At 39.6% G+C, this 27,308-nt stretch overlaps 2 protein-coding genes across 3 annotated transcripts; one reads left to right on the forward strand and one right to left on the reverse strand.

Moving 5' to 3' along the window:
- Positions 1-209: 209 nt before the first annotated feature.
- patz1 (POZ/BTB and AT hook containing zinc finger 1) lies at positions 210-14,886 on the forward strand. 2 transcript variants are annotated; one of them, XM_080776860.1, is made up of 6 exons: positions 462-1,799; positions 4,894-4,957; positions 5,233-5,404; positions 7,876-8,034; positions 9,959-10,171; positions 10,688-14,886. In XM_080776860.1, the coding sequence occupies exons 1-6, from the start codon at positions 526-528 to the stop codon at positions 11,164-11,166; spliced, it is 2,361 nt and encodes a 786-aa protein (XP_080632986.1). In that variant the 5' UTR covers positions 462-525; the 3' UTR covers positions 11,167-14,886. The 2 variants fall into 2 exon arrangements, with proteins under 2 accessions (XP_080632985.1, XP_080632986.1); XM_080776859.1 differs by lacking the exons at positions 7,876-8,034; positions 9,959-10,171 and having other exon boundaries at positions 210-1,799.
- A 981-nt stretch (positions 14,887-15,867) lies between these two features.
- On the reverse strand, positions 15,868-20,726 carry LOC308324716 (solute carrier family 2, facilitated glucose transporter member 11-like; the record flags this gene model as incomplete). The annotated part of the gene is made up of 12 exons (XM_080776957.1): positions 15,868-16,062; positions 16,229-16,356; positions 16,462-16,537; positions 17,541-17,642; positions 17,763-17,873; positions 18,119-18,306; positions 18,632-18,780; positions 18,904-19,033; positions 19,170-19,294; positions 19,381-19,541; positions 20,278-20,376; positions 20,703-20,726. 12 exons carry the CDS (start codon positions 20,724-20,726, stop codon positions 15,868-15,870), a joined length of 1,488 nt encoding a protein of 495 aa, XP_080633083.1.
- Positions 20,727-27,308: the final 6,582 nt, after the last annotated feature.

Raw genomic sequence — 27,308 nt, forward strand, 5'->3', positions numbered from 1 at the left:
GATGTGTCACCACATCAGTTATTTAGTCATTTTGGAATGAATGGGCACTAAAGTGTTATCGCCCAACATGCAATTTATGTAAGTGCATCATTCAAAATAAGGTGATTTGTTTAGAACATGAGTGGGTCGTGCTTGTGTTTTGGGGGAGGGGGTTAAGACTAGAGACCAGGAAGAGAAATGTACTTACTAGTTTGGTTGTGGAAGGAACATGGTCATAGTGTGATCTTACTGGACGTTAGTTCCTCTGGATAATGGCACACAGATAAGGAGGCTCAAGATCAAGTGGTCACGTCACATGCACGTTTTAAGGGAGAGAACGTTAAAACAGAGCGACCCCCACCCCTTACAAGAAACTGAGGTCGAAGTTCACAGGAAGCTGAGGGGCTGCCATCTTTCTGCTGCTGCTAGCGTCTACATGCTACACGGACGGGAGGGCTGCTTATGTTTTTTTAGGTATAATCTCTAAACTGTCCTCTACTTCCACAACGATTGTTGCGAACACTATCAGTATTGGATGAATCCGGCATGGAGAAGGTAGTGGAGCCGTCTTGGAGTTCTTCCTACACCTACCAGGTGAGCAAACACAGCACGGAGATGCTACACAACCTCAACGTTCAAAGGAAAGATGGAGGCAGGTTCTGCGACGTGATCCTCCGCGTAGGGGAGGAGAGCTTCCCCGCACACAGAGCCGTGCTGGCCGCCTGCAGCGAGTACTTTGAGTCGGTGTTCAGTTGTAGGGCTGCGGAGGGAGGCGACGGGGACGCCAAGGAGCTGGAAATGCACACGATCAGCCCCAAAGTTTTCAGAGACATCCTGGACTTCGCCTACACGTCCAGGATTGTGGTGCGGCTGGAATGTTTCCCGGAGTTGATGACAGCTGCCAAGTTTCTGTTGATGAGATCCGTGATCGAGATCTGCCAGGAGGTGATCAAACAATCCAACGTTCAGATCCTGGTTCCGACCGCTCGGGGAGGAGATGCCAGTCTGTTCCAGGCCACCGCGGGCTCCTCCGATCCGGGGTTCCCGGTGGCCCAACAACAACAGGATCACGTTATGGTGAACGGGACTGGCATGTTGGTGAACGGAGTGCCCTCCTTTGCAAACAACGGACAAACGCATATTATGGACGGAACCCAAAACACCGATGGCGCGGTGTTATTGGAGGACGGTACCGACTCGTCGATGCCTGTCCTGCAGCCTGTGGACGGACTGCCCGAGGAGGTGAACGACTCCTTCCACGACGACAGCGGCTCTCTCGGGTCAAAGAGAAGCCGGGGCAGACCAAAGAAAGGATCGGTCATGGAACCTTTACATTTTAACCACAGCACCCCTATTAAAGACAACGCGTTGTTTCCCTGTAGAACGTGTGGCAAAGCGTTCACAGAACCACAGCGTCTGAAGAACCACGAAGCGCAGCATGGCGCGGCCACCGGCGGTGGCATCAACAGCAACAACAACGGTGTGCCCACGGAGGGTGGCATCACTTTGATATCTCATCCTCAAGCGGGGCTGCTAGAAAATGGCGTGCCGTTATTACACGGCGGAGTCACGTTGGATCATAACCGTAAACGGGAGCGGACCAGGCGACACGTGGGCTGTGACATCTGCGGGAAGGTGTTCCGTGATGTTTACCACCTGAACCGACACAAGCTCTCTCACTCCGGGGAGAAGCCGTACGCGTGTCATGTGTGCGGGCTGCGGTTCAAACGCAAGGACAGGATGTCGTACCATGTGCGATCACACGACGGCTCCGTTGGCAAACCCTATGTGTGCCAGAGTTGTGGTAAAGGTTTTTCCAGGTGAGTGCGTTGTTTGTAACTCGAGAGTTGTTTGGATTTATTAGAGCCTGGAGTGCAGCTTCGCCCCAAAGTGTGCAATATTTTACGTCGTCTAGGCCAGTGGTTCTCAAACTTTAATTTCAAGGAATCCCATAACACTGAGTGTACAAATTGACCAATTTCAATTACATCAATTACTAGCTCTGGTACTAGCACCAGAGCTAATCAATTACACAAGTACATTCTCAGAGTTGTAGACTTGCCCCCTTAAAACGGAATTACCCCTCAAGGAAACCCTGGCCTGGGTATCCTTGGACCCCACTTTGAGAACCACTGTTCTAGGCCAATAATTCTCACTTAATTTCAAGGACCACTACTTTGATATATGTTGATATATATTATTAGGCCACAGACATAGAACTAGGCCTACTGATACTCTTTTTATCCCTGGGATCCGATTCTACACTGAATATCCGGAGTGGTTTTAGTCTGAAATTGTTCGGTATTTCGTACACTCTTGCGTAATAGATGTATTTACTGGTAGTAGTAAATTACATCCCCTAGGGTTATTGTTGACCGCAAAACCAATTACCAACTAATCACTAACACCTTAGTTTGTCACTGTTGCACAAAAGTACAATCTTTGCTTGATTTGTGGGATTATAATTTAAATTAATGTATTAATTAAGTATCAATTCTAAGTCATGTTTTACATCATTATACTCATTCAAAGTAGGGGGAGTCAGTTTTTGATATGTAGCTACCTTACCACCAGGTGCTGTACAGCTGCAATGCAAAATGTTAGACTATACAACGTATATTAAATTAAATTAAATCAATGCAAGCACCTGAATGTTAAGATTGATTAAATCACAGATCTCTTATTTAGTGTTATGTTCCACCAGGGGCCTGTTTCACGAAACTTGGATTAACTAATCCAGGATTTAGGCCAAAACCAGGCTTTTTCAATCCTGGTCTTTACAGCCTGGTTTATTCTGTTCCACTAAAGCCAAGCGAGGCTCAGAATTGGCGGATTTGGCGAGCCGGGATCAGCAAGCCTGGCTGAATAGATAGCCTGGCTTTTTGTCTCTAGACCCAATCTGTGGAACACAGATTTACTGATGGGGTATTATGGCAGTTTGCATCCTTAATAGTTGCATTACAGTATCTTTACTAATCTATTCAAGGACTTAAGCTTCTAAAATAAATGCTGCTGCTGTAATTAAAGAGAGAACATACTCTCAATAATGGATAGACTGAATGATTAACTACCCCAAAAATATAGTTTACATTTTACCACTACTATTAACTTAAAACAGAATTCTTAATATTGTAAGCATAATGATATTGTCGCATTGTGATATTTGGCCATAACTCCCTCCTCTGAGGGAGCTACCTTTGGGGAAGGGGGTTGTTGTCCAGACAGGGGCCAGACTGGTGAGGGTCATGGGTTCATGTAGCATGCCAAAGTTTGTGCTATTTCCATTGAGAATGCATTGGGCGTTTAAGTTAAATAACTCAGAAACTCTAAAACATTTCAAAGTAAAAAGTTCCAGCATGCGTCTCCACAGTAAGCTCATTAATAAAAAGTGTGAATGGAGTTTCTAGGTGAAAGTGCTTTTTTGACATGCCAATGTCTGCCATTGAGCCCCATTGTAAAATTCTCAAATTTGAAAGCACTATATTTCTAAAACTATGAAACATTTCAAAGATTCCTTTTCAGGCACACATGTCCACCGTAGGATGAACCTAAATAGGTTTGAATGGAGTTTCTAGGTGTAAGTATGTAGGACTAGTAGTGGGTGAAACGTTACAATGGTAATATGTTGTAAAACAATGAGTAATGGTAATATTTAGTGGTTTTCACTTTTACAAAAAATTATAATAATAAAAATTAATATAATATAATAATTATTCTTAACTGTGCACTTGCACGACAGCAAACCTATTCATGGGGAACATTCACCAAAAGCAGCTGATTTTGTGCAGCCTATATATTTTGGTTATTTGATTTTATATTGTGCTTAAATTAGTCCTTTAATGCAGACCGATACAAATAAGGCAACATAAACCCATACTAATTGAATAAGTCTGGAAAACATCATTGGTTTGTGATCAGTTTGACTGCTTAATGAACAGTAAATAGATCAGGATTAGGTTAAACCTGGCTGTTAGCCTGGTCCGGAGCAGGCTAAGTCCAAAGCATTAGTTTCCATGGTAACTAATGTAGCATCACTTTAATGAAACCGAATCAAGCCTCAACATATCCAGGCTAACTGGTTAAATGAATCTGGCAAGATTAACCAGCTTTCATGAAACCGGTTAATCGCTGATCCAGGATATATTAAGCCAGGATATGTGTTAAATCCCGGCTTAATCTCTAATCCAAATTTCGTGAAACAGGCCCCTGCCTGAGATGTCTGCATGATTGTTGATGCATTGTTTCACCTCCTGGAGTTCTGGTCCCAGGCTAGCCCCGCTCGTAAAGCTTCTGACATTTGGATGACTTTATGTAGGTTCCCGTCCCATCTCTCCCACGCTAAATGGAATACAGACGTACTTACGTTCGGAAATGGTCATGCTGCGCTTTTTTGATGGGGGTTAGATGTTTCAAAAGAAGCATATAGGAGCTGGCTAGCTGCGCGAGTCCCTACGTTCCTGCCTCTGATCTGCTCTGTCGCAGCTAGCCAGTGTCGGTGCTGGAGGCGGTACAATGGGATGTCAATAAGGAAGTCAAGGAAGGAAGGAAGAGAGAATTTCAGAGCTGCCAAAACGGTCAAACAAAGTACTTAACGGCTTCTGCGCCAAAGTAAAATTCTCTGACGTTTCCGTTGTCTCCTATAGCTCCTATATGCTTCTTTTGAAACATCTAACCCCCATCAAAAAAGAGCAGCACGACCATTTCCGAACGTATGTACGTCTGTATTCCATTTAGCGTGGGAGAGATGGGACGGAACCCTACGTAAAGTCATCCAAATGTCAGAAACTTTACGTAGGGTTCCGAGCGGGGCTAGTCCCAGGCCAAAGGTTGTTGCCACTTGCCTCAGTATAACTGAAAATGTTGAGACACTTGGAGTTGATGACACAGAATAGTTATTTTCCCTTTTCATTCCAGACCAGACCATCTGAATGGGCATATCAAACAAGTTCACACGACGGAGAGACCCCACAAGTGCCAGGTGACATTTGGGATATACCTATTCACCATATTCAAACAGTGGCCAATTTGCTATTAAGTTATTTCTTCTTCCAAAACCGCAAATATGATGTGAAAGCAAAATGGTCGCTCTGTGAATATTGAAAATAGAAAAAAGCTTATGCTATTGATTTTATTACTTAAAAATAAACAATTTGAGTTCATTAGTTCTTGCAGTAAAATAAGTGGACAACATATGGTACAGGACATTTTTGCATATTATGTGAGAAGGTGGTGATGTTAATTAATGTTTTTCAGATTTGTAATGCTTCTTTCGCTACAAGAGATCGCCTGCGATCACACCTTGCTTGCCATGAGGACAAAATCCCCTGTAAAATTTGTGGCAAGTTCCTGCGGGCTGCATATATGACAGACCACCTCAAGAAACACAGTGAAGGGAATCATAACTACTGTGGTATTTGTAACAAAGGTAACTGGACAATATTACATGCTATACACTGCTATATTATGGTATCAGTACACATGCTCATACACACTACAGTAAAGTGTAGTGTAGTAAAGTAAAAAAGGTTAAAAAAAAAACGTTATTCACATGTTTCACATTCAGTCTATGACATTGTATTAATGGCTTTTCTTTAAATTCTTCAACTGTTATAGCTACTAATTCTAAAACAAAACTCGCTTTTTAATTGGCAAAAACAATTTATGTCCCACATTCCAATAGTTGAGTTCAGTTGAATACTAGATTAAATACCAGTGTACACAGCAAGTGGGGGTAAGATGAATGAAAAACATGTCTGATTTACATCCCAACTTGGACAATGTCAACAATTCATATTTTTTTAATAGGGAAATTCTGCTATTGATTTAGTAAAATAATAATTAAAAAAGAATGCACCATTTTGTAGCTAAATGGATTTTACCCCACAGAAAAATTACAATTGCTATTATGTTATTGCTAAGTGACATATTGGCTAACTTAGCAAGGAGCAGGATTCTGAAATAAAAATGACTATTCAAAAATATGGACGATTGGCAAGTCTGAAATCGTATTTGTTACAATTCTGCATCATTTCTCAATGACTGTAGGACAGGGTCGTTCACAATATGAGAAAGATTGGTGTGATCTTCTGATCCATAACGTCTGTACCTCAGCTGCATGAAATCTAAGTAAAATAAGGCCTGTAGAATTTCAGGAGAGGTTGGCGCATTTCATATGCAAGGAAATCAATGTTCCCATTAATGCGATGCATAAATGTCATGCAGGCTCTACAAAATTATCTTTTACTGCCTAAACTGACTGACTATTTAATCGATTTTGTTAGACCAACATCCCTCTTAGTGCATTTTTTATCTGTTTATTGTTTTTTTCTTTGTTTTTTTTAAATCCCTCCCATATGAGGTCGTTATCCATAAACATACATACGTATGTATATATGCAATGAATATTCCCACCCGTCCGCCCACTTACCCTCCCACTCTTCTCAGATGCAGAGACAATACTGCAAGGGGAAAAAAGGAGTAGTAATAAAAATAGAACGAAAATAAAAATACACTGCATAGAAAATTGTTAAATAATATTAGCAATGATAGAACAGTAGCATACCTTTACAGATGTCGTACCAAACCTTAGTGCATAATTTAACACTTGTTAAACACTTGTGTACCGGTAATCTAATGTACACTGCACACACATTTGGCTGATATTAATCAATTGTCTTTTTCCAGTAAACTGTAATCCAATTCTCTCTGGTGGTCAAAACGATAAATAAAAACAAAACGGGGTCACCTGGTGGTTAAGGAAATACCTTCTATTTCGTTATCCGAGGAACACACATTGTTGCACAATGTAAACCACTACATGTACCTTCCACGAGGCCAACACTTGGATAAGCTGTGCATTTGTGTCTTCTGGTGACTTGCATAGGAGAGTCACTTTTATCTGGTGGAATGTAAACTATAATGAAAATGAACCCCTGGTTGTGTTGTCTTGTGCGGTTAGGCTGTTTCTTTCTCACAATGTTAGTGCATGGTTGGTGCACAGTGATTCAAATATTGTACATACATTTAGCTTTTTGTATTTCTGTAAGCAGTGGTACACCTGGTTATTTCCTACATGCATGATCTTTCAGAGAGTGGATGTTTGTTTTTTAATTGCGCAGTCAATTCAATACATATATGATAAGTGGGTTTATCAGGTTAAATACTTAATATGCTGCACACCTGTGTGTGTGTGTGTGTGTGTGTGTGTGTGTGTGTGTGTGTGTGTGTGTTAATGATCAGGAATTGTGTCTCCACATTGGAAAATAGCTTCAGGTAGATTCCATGATCATAAGACTGTAAAACAGTTTCGAAATCTGTCAACTACTGCTCCTCGAGCTAGCAAAGAAACACCGTTAACACCTCCTTCTCAAGATGCTTACCCGCACATGCAGCTATTGACAGCCAGAGGGTGGCACAAACATAAGATATAACCAGATTAACAGGCAAAGAGAACATGACAGTATACATGATGTGACTTTTGTTTTACGTTACCGTAAAATTACGGTATGTAAATCGTGCACTGAATTTGTATTTGCTCTTGCAAGTTGGTGAGAAGTAACTGGGGATTCAAGCCAGATCTCACCCAGGTCTCATTTAACACTCATAGTTGCGAAGGAGGAGCATTGCTCTCACTCCTAGTAGGATTCACATGGATGTTCCTGTGTTCCTTCAGTGTGACATTTGCAGTTCAGAGAGGCAGAAATTCAGTTCAGTCTTGAAATCTAAATTTCAGATAAACTCTGGTCTTCAAGTGTTAATCAAAGTTCCAGAGCTGTCAGGATTGACTTTGGGTACACGTATTGCTGATGATTGTTTTTGATTACAGGAGGCCCCTGTCATAATAGGGCTGGGTGTCTCCAACAACTGCCGTCTCCTTTGCTCTTCTATGTGTCCCAGGTTTCTCCACTGCGTCCTACCTTAAGGTGCACATAAAGGCACACCACAGCTCACCACTGCCCCACCCTGCCACAATGCACGTATTCCCTGAGTCAAGGGGGGGGACACAGATTCACAACGGCACCCCTTATCACACGGGACGCCAGTGCTCAGTGGAAGGCAAGCAGCCGTCTGCTCCACCCCAACCTTTCATGTTTCTGGCTTTCATTTGCTCTGCTGCTTTATGGAGGAAACATGCTGTTGCATTATTTTTGTTTTTTGTCTGTGCTTAAAACATAAGCGCACATCAACCTCTGCTGCTGCCAAGCTGTTTTTCTTCATACATTGCTACTTTCAGACTTCATTGGCTGGTTGTTTTTCTGTTGGCTAACTATAGCGGTCAAGTTCAGAACAGATTGAACATTGTTGAAGATTTTGACTGCATGGTTATACGGTAACACCGTGATATGCAATGTTTGTTTACAATTGGATGTAAACAATGACTAAATATGATGTTCACTTTCTCCACGTTGAACGTTTGTGACTAAGACCTATTCAGACTAAACCTTTTTTAGTAGTCCGAATGAATTCATTCAAGTTGCATGCATTTTTGAGTCGGATGTTTCTAAAGCTGTCAATATGGAATCCCAGCATCTTCAGGTCAGAGTAATTGTTATTGTAGCTTTAGTGCTGGGGAACCGAATGGTGTTTGAAACTGTTGGACACTTAATTTGAGTCCTGGAGTGAAGCAAGCTATTCTTCCACTAGAAAAGTTCCCCTGAATGTCCCGTTCCACCGAATTCCACTGAGTGAAATCAATTCTTAAATACATTAAATATAGTGTCCATATAGTAGTTGTCCATGTTGTATATCCATGTGGTATAGAGTGTCGCAGTCCCGCCCCCTTTCATGACGGCACCAGGCCCAGGAAATAATTCCCAATGCATTTTTCCCATAGACATTTCAAAAAGTATTTATTTAAAGACTCTGCCTTGGTAGATAATCAAGATTTTATCTCCCATTGTCCAGTGTCATATCTAATGAATGTATATGATAGCCAAAATAGTGCAGTCTACAGGAACATTAAGATAAGTCATTGCATTTTGTTTACAGCCAAGTATCTGGACAAGTAATAAGCCTTTTTATTTGATTTTGCCTGCGTGTTTAGCATGGCCATGGTCGTGTGATGTTTCTGCTTGGCCTGTCCATCACCAGGTGTTCAGCAATGCGTTGATGTTGCATGATTGTCATGTGTGCTCTGTTTACAGTGCAACATTTAAAATGTGCCTTTTTTTATGAAAACCAGGTTCTTAGAGACAATAAATATGTATCTTTAACCGTCAGTTGACACTGGAGGAAATCTTATAGTTTAGACATTTTCATTTGCTGTCATTCAGCCAGTCTTTATAGCTGAAAACCTATGGTTGGTTATCTCTAAATTGTTGATTTAGTGTGAGTTTCATAATAGAGTTGGTTTGCAAAAGTTTGCACTTTGTTGGGTTTAAATTGATTATGGACAGTGTCTTTATTCTGCTATGTACCAAATCCTATCTCATAAAGGGACTAAGCATAATTTTACAAAAAAGGGCACATGATGAATTTAAATAAACAACAATGCAAGTATATCTTTCTTGCAAGTGAACATGGCCAAGAATGAGTGCTGTCCTTATATCACATAATTTGTGTACGGTTCAGTTTAAGCTAAACCTGGTTTCATTTAATATAACTGGCTATTTGCCTCCAGTTATGTAAACCACAAAGATTACAAGTCCATTTAAATCTTTGTCATAGAAGAGGCCTATGCAATGTAGCTTTGCCATCATGAATTACCTTTGATAATGAAATGGCTGAGTTGGAAGCTACTGTGACACAGACACCAGGCCCCACCAATTAGCAATCTGTTGGAATAGTGATAAATTCACCTTTGTCTCAGTGATCTGAATGAAGTAAGATTCAAAATAAGTGAATACTGCTTGCTTACTTGGTCTGAGAATTTACAGACGGTAATGCAAATATCAGTGGTGAAATGAAGGTAATGTGGTTTCCGCTGGCCTGTTATGTCTGTCCCTTCCCCTTCCTCTCTCTCTGGCCGGGTGTCGTGTAGACCTGTGCGCCAGTCACCAGCTGCTTGTGACCTTCCCTGAGGCAGAGGGTCGCTTTCACAGGCTCTCTGGAATCCCGGTTCTTCCTCAGCCGGGCCCTCCAGCCTTGGGCCTGCAGCCTGAGCTGCTGCTGGGGAAGTCAGGTGGGGCTCCATATTTCTGGGAGTGTCGCTCTGCCGGCGCACCTGGCTTCCCCTTCCATGGCCCTCTTGCAGGTCAGTACAGTCCAGCAGGAGGGTGGGCGGGGGTAATGGTGCGAACACGGCCCACTGATTGGATGAGCACAGAAGATTCGTACGACATTGGCCTAGATTGGACTTCCACTTCTAGATTAAATTAACTGTAGTCGCATACAAGGATTGCTCATGAGGCAGATTTCCAGATTTACTTCTCAAAGAAGCATGTATTAGGTTGGGTCAATTGTTACTTTTCCCCCTTTTTGATTGGTGCAATCACTCCAAGGAACAGCTATGTCTGTATGTCCTTATGTTTAGGGTACCAAAAGGGGGCGCTGTTGCACCACTCACTTCAGACAGGTCTGATTTTTATTTAGAGCACAGAACTACGCCTAAACCTTAAACTGTTCCAGGTGGTTGTCAACTACTGCAAAATGGTTCTAAATTAACCTTGTTTTAAATGTATATTGTGCTAATTCAAGGCTCTCTGTCTCTCTTTGCATCTTGTCTTTTGTCTCTTGGTCTGTCCCCTCCCTCATACTCTGTTGACCTCAGACGGGCAGGAGAATGCTGGGAAATGTCCACATCTGGAATCTGAGGAATCTGACCCTTCGTTTGGGGAATTGTCCAATGGGAGCGAGCTCAGATCTCCACACAAGCTTGATGGGGAGGAGCTTGAGATGTCCAACTTAGCCTGTAATGGACCCTCTGCCGGGGTGCTGGCTTCTCCAGAGGGATCAAAAGCCAAGACGGATCCTGAAAAGAAGTTTACCTGTGGCATCTGTGGTCAGGCCTTCCGCACTAAGTCCTACCTCAACAAGCACCAGCATCGAGTCCACAAAGCTCAGAAATGCCAGGGGGGAACAGTGTCTGGACTGGGAGAACTGGCTCCCACTCTGAGCTCCCCCTTTTCCCCTCAACAGAACATGTCTCTGCTCGAGTCCTTCGGCTTTCAGATAGTCCAGTCTGCTTTCGCTGCGTCACTGGTTGACCCCGAGGCAGGTCAGAGCGGGATGGACTTTGGAGGGAAGTGACATGCTGCTGGGAATTATGATATATTTCTCATTCTTAGGACAAGGTTTGTTTGATGGCCCCAACCCCCTGCCCTCTCCCTAGATCCTCTTTATTTGGGAAGAATTTGCCCCAAGAATAGTCTGCTGTTCATTGTGTCGCTCACTGTGCATTCAGCTCTGCTATTATTCTGTTTCATGGAGTCTGACATGTTTCTTTTTGTTTCAGAGTGGGGAAAAGCATTTTATTTTATTATAATACATATTTGTATTTTCTGAAATGTTGCAAAGGTTTATTTTTAATCTGATCATTTTGAGGTTTAATGACATTAGTATGACCTTGTTTCGGGTGTGTGTAATCAACCTTTCATAGCTACATTTGTTACTTTGTACAAGGTCAGTCATTTAAATTCTTAGAGCAAGGAATTACTTATTGTCGACTCCCCCAGTTTGTCAATGCTATGAAATGCATCACAAACCATCATTTGCCATTGCATTTTAAGTGGCTCATTCTTAGTTGCTTTTACTTGCTTATTCTAGCTTATTCTTATTTACTCAGAAGGCTACAATGACACGTCTCCTTAAATTAAGGACAACAAGATCAGTGAATTTGTTATTTGAATATTGTATGCTGCTGCTTTCAAGGAATCTTTTTTCCCACGTTCTTTTTTCTTTCTTTCTTTATATATATATATATATATATATATATATATATATATATATATATGGCAGGGGTTAAATTCTGGGTAGAATTCTGCTACCAGTCTTTTGTAAGAGTTTAATTCTAGGGGGTCACATTAGCACTGTATGCATAACAAGCTCATGTTTTATGGCATATTCATGAAAGCTATTATAATATTAAAAAATACTTCTTCAAATGTTTCACCATTATGGTTGGTCAGCCAGTAAGCCATAAATGGTAGTCTTCAAGAGACAAGAAGGTGGCCTCACACACTGGTAGCCAAAGTGCCAATACTTTATTTTTGGAGCAGCGAAAAAAGAAACTGATGTTTTGGCAGGTAACTGCCTTCTCCAGTGAGTCATACCAAGGACTCAAGGATTGGGCCCTTTATTGCCCCCTAATCTTGCTTCCTTCAATATTGGCACTGCTATTAAACTAGTTCCAATTGCAATGGCTGTCAACCAGGAAAAGAAGTTCTACCAGTGAGTCTTACCGTATCAAAGAATTGGTGTTAAAGTGCCACCTATAAAATAGATGGCATAATCTCTGTCTAAAATGTACTTACCCGGTATGTTAATTACCATCATGTTCCATTAATGTGTAATGAAGACCCTATGAGCTTGTTATGAATGCTTTTGTAAAACCCCTCAAATAAGAACGTTTCACAGTCTTTTTTGGCAATCACTCAAATGTGAAATCACGTGTATTATAATGGGGACCAAGTTGCGGTGTGACATAAATTCAAAGAAATGTAGATTATATTTTGTTAACTTATTCATGCCCTCTGTTTTGTGTACAAAGCTTTTTATATTGTTTGTCAAACAAAAATCTTGTGGTTTGCAATTTTTGATAATTTTACAAGCTAAATTATGTTAGATACAGAGTACAGACTACAGAGGGGTGTGTGATGTGTGTGTGTTGTGCAACAGTGATCTGTTTTGAAGCAGGATTAAGGCCATTACTATACAGCTGTGGGCAGGAATGGGCGAGGAACATTCTTATCTGCCGTGCTCTTGACTGGCAAAACCCAATGCAACCATCATAAATTCAAATCATCCATAACTTTGTATTGTATTTGACAATGTTTCTTTCTCTTGTATTTGGCTGTGCCTAAATTACCCACACTATCAGTGCCTCTCTTCTATCAGATTTGCTTGTGCTAGGTGAAGAGGGCATTTCTGTATGGTCCCCGTTAACGATTAGCCAAGTGCGTCGCCCATCACTCTATTACTGTTATTGTGGAAAAGGAACTGCGGTTTCAGAATGTAAATTGGCGAAACAAAATCACGTGGCTCATACTTTGTCATTGAGTAGGCCTATCTGTGACAGGAACAGGCTTCAATGAACTGTGCCCTCCAGTCTACTCACAGCTGGAGCTAACCCCTCATCTTTCTACATGGCTTTCTCTCTTCCTTTAGTTCATTGTGCGTTCTTTAAGCCTGAGTGATACTTAGTCATGTGCTGGTGTTGTGCACTGACAATGGCATATCTACAAGCTTACAACACATTGTAGAAGGATGCATTATGCCTCGGCTTGTAGATCTGTTACTTTCATTGAGCAATACTGGCACACAACTAGGTAAAGTGCAAGCTTTAGTGCCTCATACCTAACCTGATTAATAGGTTCTATTATGTTATGAATTAATTTGTTAAATAACTTCATGATATATTGAGTTGTTAATGTAGCCTCCAGAAAGCTATTTATTACACAAAATAATCTCTTGTGATTTCAGTCAAAACACTGAAAATGTACCAGATTTGTTGGGCACTGTAACTTTGTAGTACAAAACACGTCATATTGAATCATAACACTTTAAATCAGTTGTAGTTCATCAAACCATTTTATCAGTTAACTTTAACCATTAATCATGGTACATGGCAAATCGGTCAGGAAACGGGGAAAGAATGTTACATGAACAGATTGGGGTGGGTATGTGAGTGTTTTGAATTGGTTGGCTTTCTGTGTTTGTTTTTGTGTGTGTGTGTGCGTGTGTGTGTTTCCTGGTTTGCTTCAGTTTAATTATTTGTGGCTATCTTAGTCTATTAAATTCAGTACATTCCTACATTATTTATGATTATATTGTGATTGTAACAAGTGTGTATATACCATTCATATACACATACTATATATATATAAATATATATATGATCAAACCAATATATGATCAATGTTTGTCAGTGATTCTCGTCTATGTGTATATATTTTTCTCCATTATGTAGAGGGATAATAAGTTATGGATGTTTGAGTGTCTTCACTGCGTACAGAGAGTAAACCTAATTATGCTGTTTTGGTACACCGTAAAATCCTCAGTGACAATTTATCAATTTCTAACTCAAAATTTATTTAACACTGAGTATTTTACTATTTATATGAGTTGAGTTGGGGACGACTGAGTGTCAATCACTGGTTGGTAACAGTAGTACCACTGTTCATTACTCTCAATTTGCTCTCAATTTACTCTCAATTCACCTCTTTGACCAATTTGTTCACCTTTTTGGATCCACTCTGCCGTGATGCACTAGTATTTAGTAGAGGGAATAAAGGGTGTTTTTTGTTGTGGGAAATGCTATTAAGGCAATGTATACCATTATGTTACAAATTCTCAATATTTAATACATGGTAGTAAATTCATTGGATGTTATGATTTGTCTCATGTTGGTACACAAATATATAATATTTCATTCACTATTTAGGCCTAGATACTTATTTGTTTCTGTTTTGATGTTTGCTTTTGGTCTGTTGCAAAGTGCCTTCCAAATACTGATTGTGCACAGCAGTGGATTAAAACCTCTTTAAAAAAAAAAGGTAGGCTAAAACAGTGACTTGCATTGACACTTTTGTATAGACCGACATGGACAAACAAGATGTACAATATGTTAACTTGGTATTTTATCATTGTAATCGAGAAGATTGTTCTGAAACATGTCAGATACATGTTTTATTATGTCTTGGGACATGTTTCAATATAAGCATACTTTTCTATAGATATTTGTTTTTGTACTTGTTACTGAGTCTCATCTCTCTTATTGGTTCAGAGGTGAGTGTAAAATAAATTGCATTTGAAAAAGCTCTTACTATAACCTCATTTTGTCAGTTAATTGTGGTCAGTATACAGTATGATATACACTGGAAAAGTAGTTTTACCACGAAAAGTTATATAACGTTAAACATAACAAGTGACTATATCCTACAAATGGAGAGTGACCCTTACTATTTATCAACAATACTTAATAATTTAATAAAGCATTATGACAGGGAAGTTAAATATTTATTACCTGGGACATTTTTATTTATTTTCTTTACAACATAGTAATTTCAAAGCAATTATTTACATATATTCTTCCCCCCACACCCACATGGCAGCACAAACACTAAACAAAATCTTTAAAGAAACATCAGGAAATGTCCATAAATACAAAGCAAATAAACAAAACAAAAAACACATTACATACAGTTAAACAAAAAATGCACAATGTCCCCATACCTGGGACATAAAGTGGACATATCAAGCCAGATAAACTCAATTCAAACTTTAGCACTCATTTTCAGGCCAGAGTTATATTTCTAACTATGCTAGTGCAGTTGCACTCGTGTTTTCCGTCTATGTGTATGCTTACAATAGTTTTCAAATATCTTGAAACTATTATTTGAGGGCGAAACAAAAATATTAATATTTTTTATTCGTACATAAAAGCTTGTTGGCACCAAGATGCAATCTTGTGTAGTGCAATAAGATGTTCCTGATAGTTTCAAGAATACAAATTATTGGTTCTTATGGTGACGAATTAATGTGGAATCCCTAGCAATATCGCCCATAAGAAGTCAAAGAAGAACCCCTCTAAATGAAGGCATAGTGGGCTATACCTGAAAGCTAACAATTTGATTTAGCAGAATACTAAACTTGTTCAATGTGTAACTGTGATGTTCTGTTGTTGGTAACATTTTTGTTCACCATAATGAGGAATAGAACGCCAGCTCCATGATGAAAACGTAACAATTATAAAAGTATGATAGAAAAAAGATAATAAATTAAACGTTTATTTTAAAATTTTGTTGCAAGAACAAAGTCAGACTTTTCAATATCAGTGCTCCTGTTCTTGAAATTCAATTTGTTGAATTCTTCTGTAATTTCTAAACTTGTCTTTCCTTTGGTCTCTGGGACAAAATATAGCATGAAGGCTGAGCTGAAGATGCAGTAAACCACAAAAATCAAGAAGCAGTATTGTCCAAGTCCATCCTATAGAAGATCACATGAAATATCAATTAAAATACACATTAATAGGGACACAGCTATTTTAGGCTAACGCTAAATGTCTGATGATAACCCTGGAGAGTACCACAATATTTCAGGACCTACTACACAAAACACCTATATAACTTAGACAGAATAAGACAGAACTCACCACTATGTAAGGGAAGAACATTCCAATGAAGAACAGGCCTAACCAGTTGATGGTCCCACTGATTACATAAGCAGAAGGACGCCAGGCCTGCAGGAATAAGTCAGCAGGGAGGGCCATGGACACTCCAGCTGACAGGAGAGGAAAATAATACAATAGTTGGCTTCAGTAAACAGTACTGAAATGACTAGTAATGTAGTGTGGGTTACATACAGTATTAAAGAAACAAAACTCACAAGGTCCAAGTCCATAAATACATATGACAGAGAATATTAGGCCAATATTCACATAAGGGACCCAGAAATACAGGTCCTGTTGGAAAATAATAGATTATTATTATGCTTTATTTTGGGATTAGGTTGCAGCCAATACAAAAACAAAAACAGAGTCTGTCTGGGGGGGGGGGGGGGGGGGGGGGGGGGGGGGGATGAAACTATAAAGGTGTACAGCCCTAACCACACCGAAGATGGTTTTAGCGTTGTCCCTGCGATATGGCTTGTTGCACGTTGACCCTAGTGATTCAACGCATGGAATTCAATGGCCCAAACTACACCAAAGGTTAGAGAGCGAACAAACGGGACGAACTGAGGCGAATATATAGGCTATATTCAGGTCCAATTCCTCATGGGGGCTCGAGCCCCGCCACCCCCACGGAGTCTACGTCACTGGTTGAGACAGTTTTAGCGTTAACTCCTTACAACCGTTTGGACCCAAGGAGTTGCATGGTGACCCTTTGGTGTGGTTAGGGCTTAAGGAGAATATTTTGACCAGCAGCAGCTGTACGTAAAAACTCCAGTGGTGGACGTCTCGGAGTCAGACGGACCTACAGCACTATTGCTCCAGTAAAATTTGTTGACATCCAGGCCGGATTTGATGTCCCAGCACAAATTTGTGCCGTTCAAATCTCCCTGCTGTGTGAATAGGATGGGATAGGTTAGTTGTACGCTACTATATTTGTTTGACGTATTTTAACGTCATAATGGTGGTAGGAGAGCCAAATAATTTCTGAGATGGTACTTGGTGAAAAAAGGTTGAGAACCACTGGTCTACAGTGTACCTTGAACAATGCTTACATCAACAATGATACATCTGAGCTTTGTGTTCTAATTTCCTATAATGAGCTTGGCCTTGTGGCACAGTATGCTAGAATACTACATGTTCATGTATGCATGTAGCAGAGGGAGCTGAGCTATATAATTACCGGTGGTCTACTTTTGGGGGGGACAAATACAGAGACAAGATAGAGACAGAGAGGACAGCAAGGCCCGTTAGGCACCACGCTGTAGAAAGTGGAGTATTGTTGGAGTTTAATTACCTTAATAGACAGCATGATAGTAAGTACGGACATAGCTACACCCATCAACAGATAACCATATCCCATTAGAATTTTTCTTCCAGCACGATCTATCAACAGAGACTGATGAAAAGCAGATGCATTAAAATTAAGGGAGTCAACAAAAGCAGACAGATTATGACCTTGCAGTGTGACTTCATCATGACTCCAGTTCAATTAATCTCACAGTGATGGGATACTTACACAAAGAGTTATAGTAATGAGTTCTGTTCCTCCAATGCCCATGGCCAAGTAATGCATCTTGTCCTCTTCCATTCCGGATTCGCGGAATATGTCAAAAGCATAGAAGTAAAGCTGGATGACAGGACAGAAAATGAAAGGACATTTACTTAATAGTAGAACAAGTTTTGATCTTAAAATTTGAGTATTGTGCATGCAGTATTGTGTGGTGTAGCCGTCACACACGGTTGCTAAATGATGTTTCTTCACAAGGATCACAAAGAATATAAGCCTCTGATTTTGTGATGATGTTCTTGCAGTAGGCCTACATTTTGTTATTTTTCCATCAAATCTGTAGAGGAAATGTGAAATGAACTCACAGCATTAATGCCACAGAATTGTACACCAGCACAGGGGATAGCAAGAGCCAGCATTTGCCATCTCACAGTCTGGGAACAGAGTACATCCTTTACAGACTTTGCCTTCTCCCCCTGTGCACTCTCTTTCTCTTTCCTCATGTCCTCAAGCTCCAACTTCAGGTCTTCCTCCTGCCACAGCCAGTTTAAAGCTACCAAACAACACACATGCACAAGTCATGCAATGAAACCCAACTTCTTACATAATTAGTGAGAGTCTGAAGCCATAATATAACTGATCAAAATTGTCTTATTTGTCACGAGAAATGCCATCAATCATACATCAAGTATAAATGAGTCTTAATTGTCATGCATTCATTTCATACACTTGCATATTCCTTTTAACTGCTCCTGCATAACTTTAAACGTAGGTTACACTTAATTACAGAGGCATCAATATCACTAAGCTAAAGAAGAATCCAGTATTTATGCTAATGTCAATGAAATGTAATGAACTCTTGCAACAAGTCTGTCCACCTTTTTTGCTTCCTTCAATGTCGCCTTTGTCAATGTAGAGGTATCGAGGTGTCTCAGGGAAGAAAAACAATGCCCCAAATTGGAGCACGGCAGGAATACCACTAACAGCTAACAGATACGGCCACTTGTCTTCAGTGCCCATCAGTTCCCTGAAGATTATGAGATTAAAATAAGTTTAAAAGCTGAACATATCTTATGTAAACATACCGTTCTTTGTCAATATCTTGATTTGTACTGATGAGAGCTGCACAATCTGAGCAACTGATTCTTACTTGAGTCCAAGTATTTGACCCATCAGCTTTCCCAGGGCAATGAAAATAGAAGACGTAAGTGTCATAAAACCTCTCAGTTTCTTTGGAGAACACTCTCCTATGTACATTAAATGTACACTCAGTCCAAGGCCTGTGAAGGAACACAAAGTTCACAATCAAATCATAGCATTATTTCTCACAAGTATGCATCCACATAGACTCACACATATCCACACAGCATGTACACTGCACACACCTACATCCACAATATATAAATAAAAAAATACCAGCATTATATCCATAGAGAAATCGGCCCAGCAGTATCATCTCAAAAGATTTGGCCAAGCGACTGCTGAGCATAACCAGAGCACCCACAAAAGCCACCACATTGTTGATCAAAAGAGCCTTTTTCCTACCGAAACATAGAACATTTATTATTACCACTGGATGTGCGGTGTGTATGAGTGTGTGTATGTATGTTTTATATTTCTGTCTCACCGGCCATGTCTGACAGGAAGGCTACCACTGTGAACAGACCCAATCCATGCACCCAGACTGAAGATGGCCACAATGAAGGACCAGATGAGCATGTTGGTGGAGTCATCCACTGGAATGTCATATCGCTCTAACCATGTCTGGTTTACAAAGCTCTGGACATGCTACAAGCAGAGAGGAGAAGGAATGGCATTAAACATCATTGAACACTGCACAAGAAACAGACCTGTGTCATTGTTGTGTATGTGAGCACACACAATTATGGATGCCGCCTTCAAGCTCCTCATGGTTCATCTCTTTGCACATTTGTAAAACAGCAGTATCAACACTGTGGGTAGACTGTAATTTCAGCTAAGAAATACACTGCCTCAACTGTGACCCTAAACATCGGGGCTCATCGGGGTTCATTCACAACACACATAGCTGCCTCCAACACAATTAGGCTACATTTGCAGATGACACCACAAGGTGAGGAAGCCGACTACAGAGACGTGGTTAAGTCTCTGGTGATGGAAAAACCAACCAAACTATGTTGGTGCTCGGACAGACACAGGGACCCAGGCAGGGACACAAAGCTCCGTAATGGAGTACCTACAGTATAGAGCTACCAGGTAGATGTCTGAAGAAGGCCTGATGCATCACCAGGGACAGAAGCATTACATTAAATTGGTTATTATTGGCATAACATTATTTGGTTCAGTGACACTTATAGCCTCAACTCTGCACCTTACACCTTAACAAAATGTAACAAACTCTCAACTCTCAACTCCATCCTTATGCATTACACAATATACTGTAAGAACTAAGAAAATAAAATGCCTCCTTTAATCAAAACACAGTTTAATGCATGAGCACACATCATGGGATAAACACTTTAAGATGATTTGTCTCATACTGTACCTCTGCTGGAGAAGTCATGATGGAAACATGGATGCCATATTGAAATGATCCCCCGATCCCCAGCACCAGGGCCAACAGATAAAGCCTCCAGTACTGCACCTGGAATTGAATTGAAGGTTAGGTAGCCTCGGAAACCCAGACGTTTTTATTTCCAGGGAGAAAAAAGGTTAGTTACATGTAGCTAATACTCAAACTACAAATTATTAAAATATGTTCTTGTTGTTGTTATAATAATAATAATAATAATTGTAATAATTACTATTATTATTATTATTATTATTATTATTATTATTACCCTTATTATTATTATATGATACACAGGCTAAATTTATATAACGTGGCCAATTTCTATCAGCTGTAAATTGCAAAATATAATAAAAGTACTGCTATTTTTACTTGAAAAAGTGATAATTCTGGAAACTTACCAGCTCTTTTAGTGCACTGTTCATTTTGGTACTGGCTCCCTGGATACTGAATATGTTCAACTTACCAGTTCTTTTAGTGCACTGTTCATTTTGGTACTGGCTCCCTGGATACTGAATATGTTCAACTTACCAGTTATTTTAGTTCACTGTTCATTTTGGTACTGGCTCCCTGGATACTGAATATGTTCAACTTACCAGCTCTTTTAGTGCACTGTTCATTTTGGTACTGGCTCCCTGGATTTGGCTGGCTGGAATTGGAGCACCAGAGTGTTGTGAGAGCATCTGTAGCTCAACACACATGGTTCAGCATATATCCACACACTGTGAGTGTCATCTACTGTACCCTGTTACTCATCAACAGATGTTGACTGATCATTTAGACAATTATTGTGAGATAACTGGGGCTTGGCCATGTAAGTGCGTAGGTATGAAACCCTTCAATACTTGAACGAGCTACTGCCAAACTGGCTCAGGTCTAGTTCATTCCTGCTCCCAATACCTTTAAAACGTCATACTGTAATTTTCAAGGAAAAACCCATCCTCCGGTTAGGTATTTGTTTTTCAGTGTTTTAGTCGGAGGTAACTCATTTGTTATACAGACTTGGCCGACGTCAATTTTGACGTCATGTGGGCTCCTTATGGAATGCAGGCTGGAATATGGATATCCTATACATCTGAATTGATCAAGTTAGACAAGACAAGTTAAAGTTTAAGATATGAACCACCTTTCTAGAACAGCATGTGACCATGTTCCTGCCTGGGCTGATGTATTGTATATTGTTTCAGCATCAACACTGAGATGTATGCATGTGCAAAAGTCACTCCACAACTAAAGGATGGAGTGCAAGGAAATGTGGGCCCATCAGTCACGTTGTTGAGTCGTTGCAGTTCAAATTGAGTTGTTCAAAAGTGTGTTCTCCCTTCATGTTAGTGTTCAGGTCATTTACCAGAACTCATGTTTTTATTTTTAAATATTGACACAAAATGTGATTGTATAGCGCTAACCTCACACCCCAAGCACACGCTCTGACAGAATGTGACTGATGGGCCCACGTTGCATCCTTTATTGTGACTTCTGCACGTGTGCATCATGCATCTCAGTGATCTCAGTGATTTATTGTTTCAGCATCATGATGCTGAAACAATAAATCAGCCCATGAACAGGAACATGCATGGTCACATTGTTGAGTTAAAACTCATAAATGGAGCATGGATCTTCTACAAGACACCTCAGACAACTACATCTCCCAGAGTGCATCAGCTGCAAGATGGCTGCTGGTGCTCATTTGGCTGATTGAACACCTGTTAAAGGCTGGTGGTGGTGACACTCAACTAACAACAAACAAGCAAGCTGAAGGTCTACCCAAGAGCTCTACCCCCAACGACGCCAATGGTCGGTTATGTTTATTCTACTGTTTTATTCTACTTCTACTTTATGCTTACTGCTTAATGTGGTTAAAAATCTGGCCTTAATGGGCTATGTCTGTAGATTAAGTTCAGTTTGGAACTTTCAGTATAGCCTCAATTAGTTTGAGTTTGCATTTAAATGTATGTTTACTAACTTAAAAGACTACAAAAATGTGAATCTATATGATTTACCATGTTTAAAGGTATGTCAAATGCCTAGGCTTACTTACTTAAATACTTGTTGTAGGAGCCATCTTATTTGATTTGACATATTCGTGACCAAATGGCGCCCCCACTGGTTGCCTTGAGAAATGGCACCATGGTTCCCTTTAATTAAGCCACAGGCTCACAGCTGTAGGTGGAAAGACGCCAGTAGAGATACAGATTTCAACAGCTTGCACGCAACGCACAAACAGCGCAGTTTAAAGAAAGAAAGAAAGAAAGAAAAGTAGCCTACTTTATTATTTGTTTATTGAACCCTGCGCTCGTCTGTTTTTTGAGACCTTTATTTAGTTTATGTCTGGAGCCTGTTCTTGTTTTGTTTGCCCCGTTTATTTTGAAACCATACACTCACACAACACAAACTCCTACCAATAATATCAACCTGTTGCAGTCATCATCAATCACCATCGACAAACAACTACAAGTGAGTAAACAACAACAAGACGCCCAAGTCCCAAAGTGTGAGCACGTTAAACCGTATATCTCTGGTGATTATAGAAAGAAAGGCATATTGGCCCTACACTTGTACATAACATTTGTTGTTGTTTACCAAATGTTCTTAAAGTTTATTCAATCTTAAAGGTTACAGTAATCTAAAATGTTTAATTGAAAATGACAAATAATTTGGTTAAAATGTCGACTTTAAAAGTTAATTTAAGACATTTAAATGTGGCATTTATTGTTTAGAAGACTATTGATTATTTAAAAGATATATTTAATGTTTAAAATCAAGCGTGTATAAAAAGAGAACTTATTTGTTTGAAAAGATATGTTTATTGTTTGGCATTGTTGTTAACCTTGTTTAACAATTGTCCTCTGTAGGCTAGTGGAGTAAAGTAAAAGTATTTAAAATTGGAAATACTACAACAAAACATAAAATACTCAGAGCCCTGAGGGACTCCACTCAACCATATGGAGTTTAAATGGTTAAGTACTATAGTAGCCTGTAATACTTGAGTAAATGTTCTTAGTTGTTACTTTTTACCACTGTCCCATTTACCACTACCCCATTATCTAAATAGGCATCATGTTGTTAATTAGTCTGATAGGCCTACTAACCAGCAGTTAGCACAGCTAATTAGTCTCTGTCCATTGCTCCGATGGTGCTGAAATGATCAAATCCTGCTGTGACTATTCTTACCATCCTGTACACATGTGGTTTAAATACCACCTTGAACAGAGAATTGTGAATTGCAGTGGTTTCAGTCAGTGGACTCATCCACTGTCACAGCTAAAATGCACTCCTTATTCTCCTTCAATCAAAACGGCTCTAAAAGAACCATTCGCAACGTGCATGGCCCAGGTGTAAAAAGTCTAAGCTTATCACCAGAAATGTTGTTTACTACTTGTTTATAGATGTTTTTGAATATTTTGTAAATTATTGTTTGGAAACAAGCCATAGTGCTTTCTGGGTTTATCCTTTTAGCAGCCTTTGTATAAAACTGTAGGCGTGCTTTTTTTCTGTGAACTGTTAATTAACTAATCAATCAAAAAGCAGAAGACAGTGGGGTGCATGATTTTATACCTGTCAAGTGTCGATACCTCTTTTTGTTTGGCTTCAGTAAAAATGTTGTCGAATTTCAGTGTCCACCGTTCTTTTACTTAAGAACTTTGGACATCACTCACATTTGGCCACTGAACTGAGTGAACTCTCAATGAGCCCAATAAACAACCTGTCGCTCGGGATGACAGCCCATAAATCAAGTGTAGTGTTTTGAACTAAACAGAAGGATTCTCATGAAACAGAAACCTTTGAGTCACGGTTATAGGCTACTACACCTTGCAGTTACTCAAAGTATAGGCCTATTCCCAGCTAGACTTTCAGTTATGTATGTAAATAAATGTACAATTACTGTCCACCACTGCTAAAGACTGAGATTTTCACAAAATAGACTACCTCTTTTCCAAACCTGATTACTCAATGAGCAAATGACACTTATGGAAGTAGGCTACTCTGTGCTGTGAGTGTGAAGCTCTGTTGTACTGTGCAGTTTTTAATAAATCACCACTGTCAGTCAGGTGGAAACCTTGCATGTCCAAAACCATCCTTGTTTTATTATAATAAAAAATAATCACAACAAACAATAGAAAGTTAAAGATTCTAATTTAGTGAAAGTAGAGTGAGGTATCACAATCAAGGTACACACACAATATTGGATAATGATAGGGCCTATATTATGCTACTCCTATACAAAACAATGATGCAATGTCTAAGGTTTCGATTGCATTTCATGTACAGCATAGGCTACAACAGTAGCCTACTTACTGTAAAGGCATAATGCAAGTTACAATAATAATACATATACATACAAATACATCCCTTAAAACCATTATGAGGCTTAATTTTACAACGCCAAATATACAGTAAATACATTTCATGTTTCAATTAAATACAATGTCTCTCTTTACATCATTGTTCCAGTTCCACTTGGGGATTTTCTTGAAGGGCTGAATGCTCTCTCTATTCCATGCTCTGTTGATGAATTTAATAGGACCACAATGCAAACAGGTCACCAGGACTTTTTTGTGTTATCCTTAAGTGTTTTACTGTACTTCCGTGCTGTTCCATAAAAATAATGGCAATAAAAAATGGCACTCAAGCCTCTCATCTAGGTGACAATACCCACACAGACAAGTATCATCTTCATGCAACCACTCCTTACCTTCTCCTAATCATAGCACGGATAATGTATTGGGCCTAGTCTTCTCTATAGAGCCTGCACCCTCTTCTACTCTACTCCTCTTCACGTCTCTCGCCCCCATGTAACCTTCAACAATAGAATATCTCTGCTGTCGAGCAGAAACCAGTTTTAAACTTTTCAGGAAATGAAAGAGACAATGAAAAGGTTTAGAACAACACAATACTGCCTCATCATAGTTGGTATGGTGACTTTATACATTGTCAGGTAGTACAGGTACTTGAATGTATCCTTGGGGCCTATATTATGATCACTTTACCCGGCCTATACAGCTCAAGTGGGGTTAGGAGGTTTTTGACCATTAATGTGGAGCTATGTTTTGAATGTCTCACTTCGTCATTCTAATCCATTGGGGACAAACTTAACTCTACAAGTTTGAGTTAGCTGGTTTGACCAACAGTTTGTGGTTGAGGATCCAATGGAGTTTTAGTCATTGCTGGGATGCTCCCTGCCTATATTTGCTCAATGCTGGAACGGAGTGATATTTGATTGATTGAATAGTTTATTAGTTTATCACTGCATTGGCTTTCGGTTGTTTTTAGGATTGATTTGAAATTTATTTTACTTGTTTATAAAGCTCTCAATGGTCTCGCACCTTCCTACCTAAATGACTGCCTGCCTAAATATGTTCCAAACCGCCCCCTCAGGTCTTCCACAGTTCCACTGCTGGCCTGCTCGCCTAAAAAAAGGGCAACAAAAAAATACGTTGAAGCAGCTTTTTGCTTCTACGGGCCGACAGCATGGAACAAACTCCCACAGGCAGCCTCTGTAGACATTAAAGCACAGCTCAAGACCCACTTCTACAATCTTTAAAAAAAATTGTTATTCATGTCCTCACTGTATTGCATTACTATTATTTTTAATGTTTTATGTCTTGCTTTTCTTTTCTTTCTCCATTGCTCTGTAAAGCACTTTGAGCTGCATTTTATGTCATGAAAGGTGCTATACAAATAAAGTTTTATTATTATTATTAGACAGAATGTATAAACAAAGTACAGTCAAACACTAAAGTACAAAAGGGATAGCACCAAAAAATGTCCTTGCCGTCTTGTTTCCATTTATGGCCTATGCAATCAATTCATAGACATGACATGAACAATAACAACAAAATTCAATATCCTCACAGGTAAAAACATAATTTCCTCTCCCTTGGGCCTGCTGAGAGTTGGTTGGTTGTAGAGTTGCTGTTTTAAAAGATGCAAGTGATCTGCATTTTTTGAGGGAGGGGCCAGGGTCAGGGTCAGAGTCACGCTTGGGTGGCGGTGCTGTAGAAGGAGAATTTAACCATATTTGTTTTGAAAGTGGGTGGTACCAGATCATTGTTCTCGATCCCTCTATTATTGTGGCTGTGGGTATTGCTCACTTTTTTGAAGTAGTTAGTCAGGTATGCAGGCACTGAGGGCATTGAGGGCAAGATTGCATTTACAATTTTGAATGTCAATCCCATTTTCAATTGCTTAACTCTTTCTTCAATCCGGAGCCAGTTTAGACTAGCAAAGTGGGTTGGAAAGAAGTGGGTCTTTTCATTTCAACGGTAATGTACCTGTCTTGACTCTTGTTTTAGCTTCTTGCTGTATTGTAATTTTGTATTTGTTTGCTTGCTTATCCTGACTGTCTATGCTGTTCAACCTGTGGAGTGGAGGAAACCTTTTTTTTTTTTTAACAAAACGAAATAAAAACGTCATCACAAAAAAAGGAGAGAGGTGGGTCATGGGACCCAGGGTGAGAAGTAGTCGAATGAGTTTGTTTTGGGAGTTCTGAAGCTTAGTCTTAAGTGACATCACCGATTCACCTATCAGACCTGCTCTACTGATTTCTTAATCAAGGTTCCTTATGCCAACCGTGATTGCTCCTGTTTCAATTGAGTTATTTTTGTTTTGATTGACGAAGTTCTGCTTAAGTTCTTTTGTAAGTTACCCTGATTTTATAATGTAATGTAATAGATGTTTTCTGATTTGAATTGTGTTAACCTCGGCTACATTGAAAATGAGGGCCTGCCCTCAATTGTATTCCTGAGTATAAATAAAGGTGTTAATTAATGGTGTTTTTTTTAAATACTTTTCATTGGTTCAATATTTGATTAATTCAAAACAAATTAAAGTTAGATTTCGTGAGCTGGTTTCTGCCTGACTGACAACAATTATATAACGAGACGATGATAATAACAATTCCGGTAACACCGGTAATAACAATAAATTCATGAATAAATAATAATAAAATACACTTGACTTGTGTTATTGATGTAAAAAAAAAGGTTACAAAAAACATTAAGGGCTGT

This window comes from Protomyctophum bolini, assembly GCF_963924005.1.
Source record: "Protomyctophum bolini genome assembly, chromosome: 2".
NCBI lineage: Eukaryota > Metazoa > Chordata > Actinopteri > Myctophiformes > Myctophidae > Protomyctophum > Protomyctophum bolini.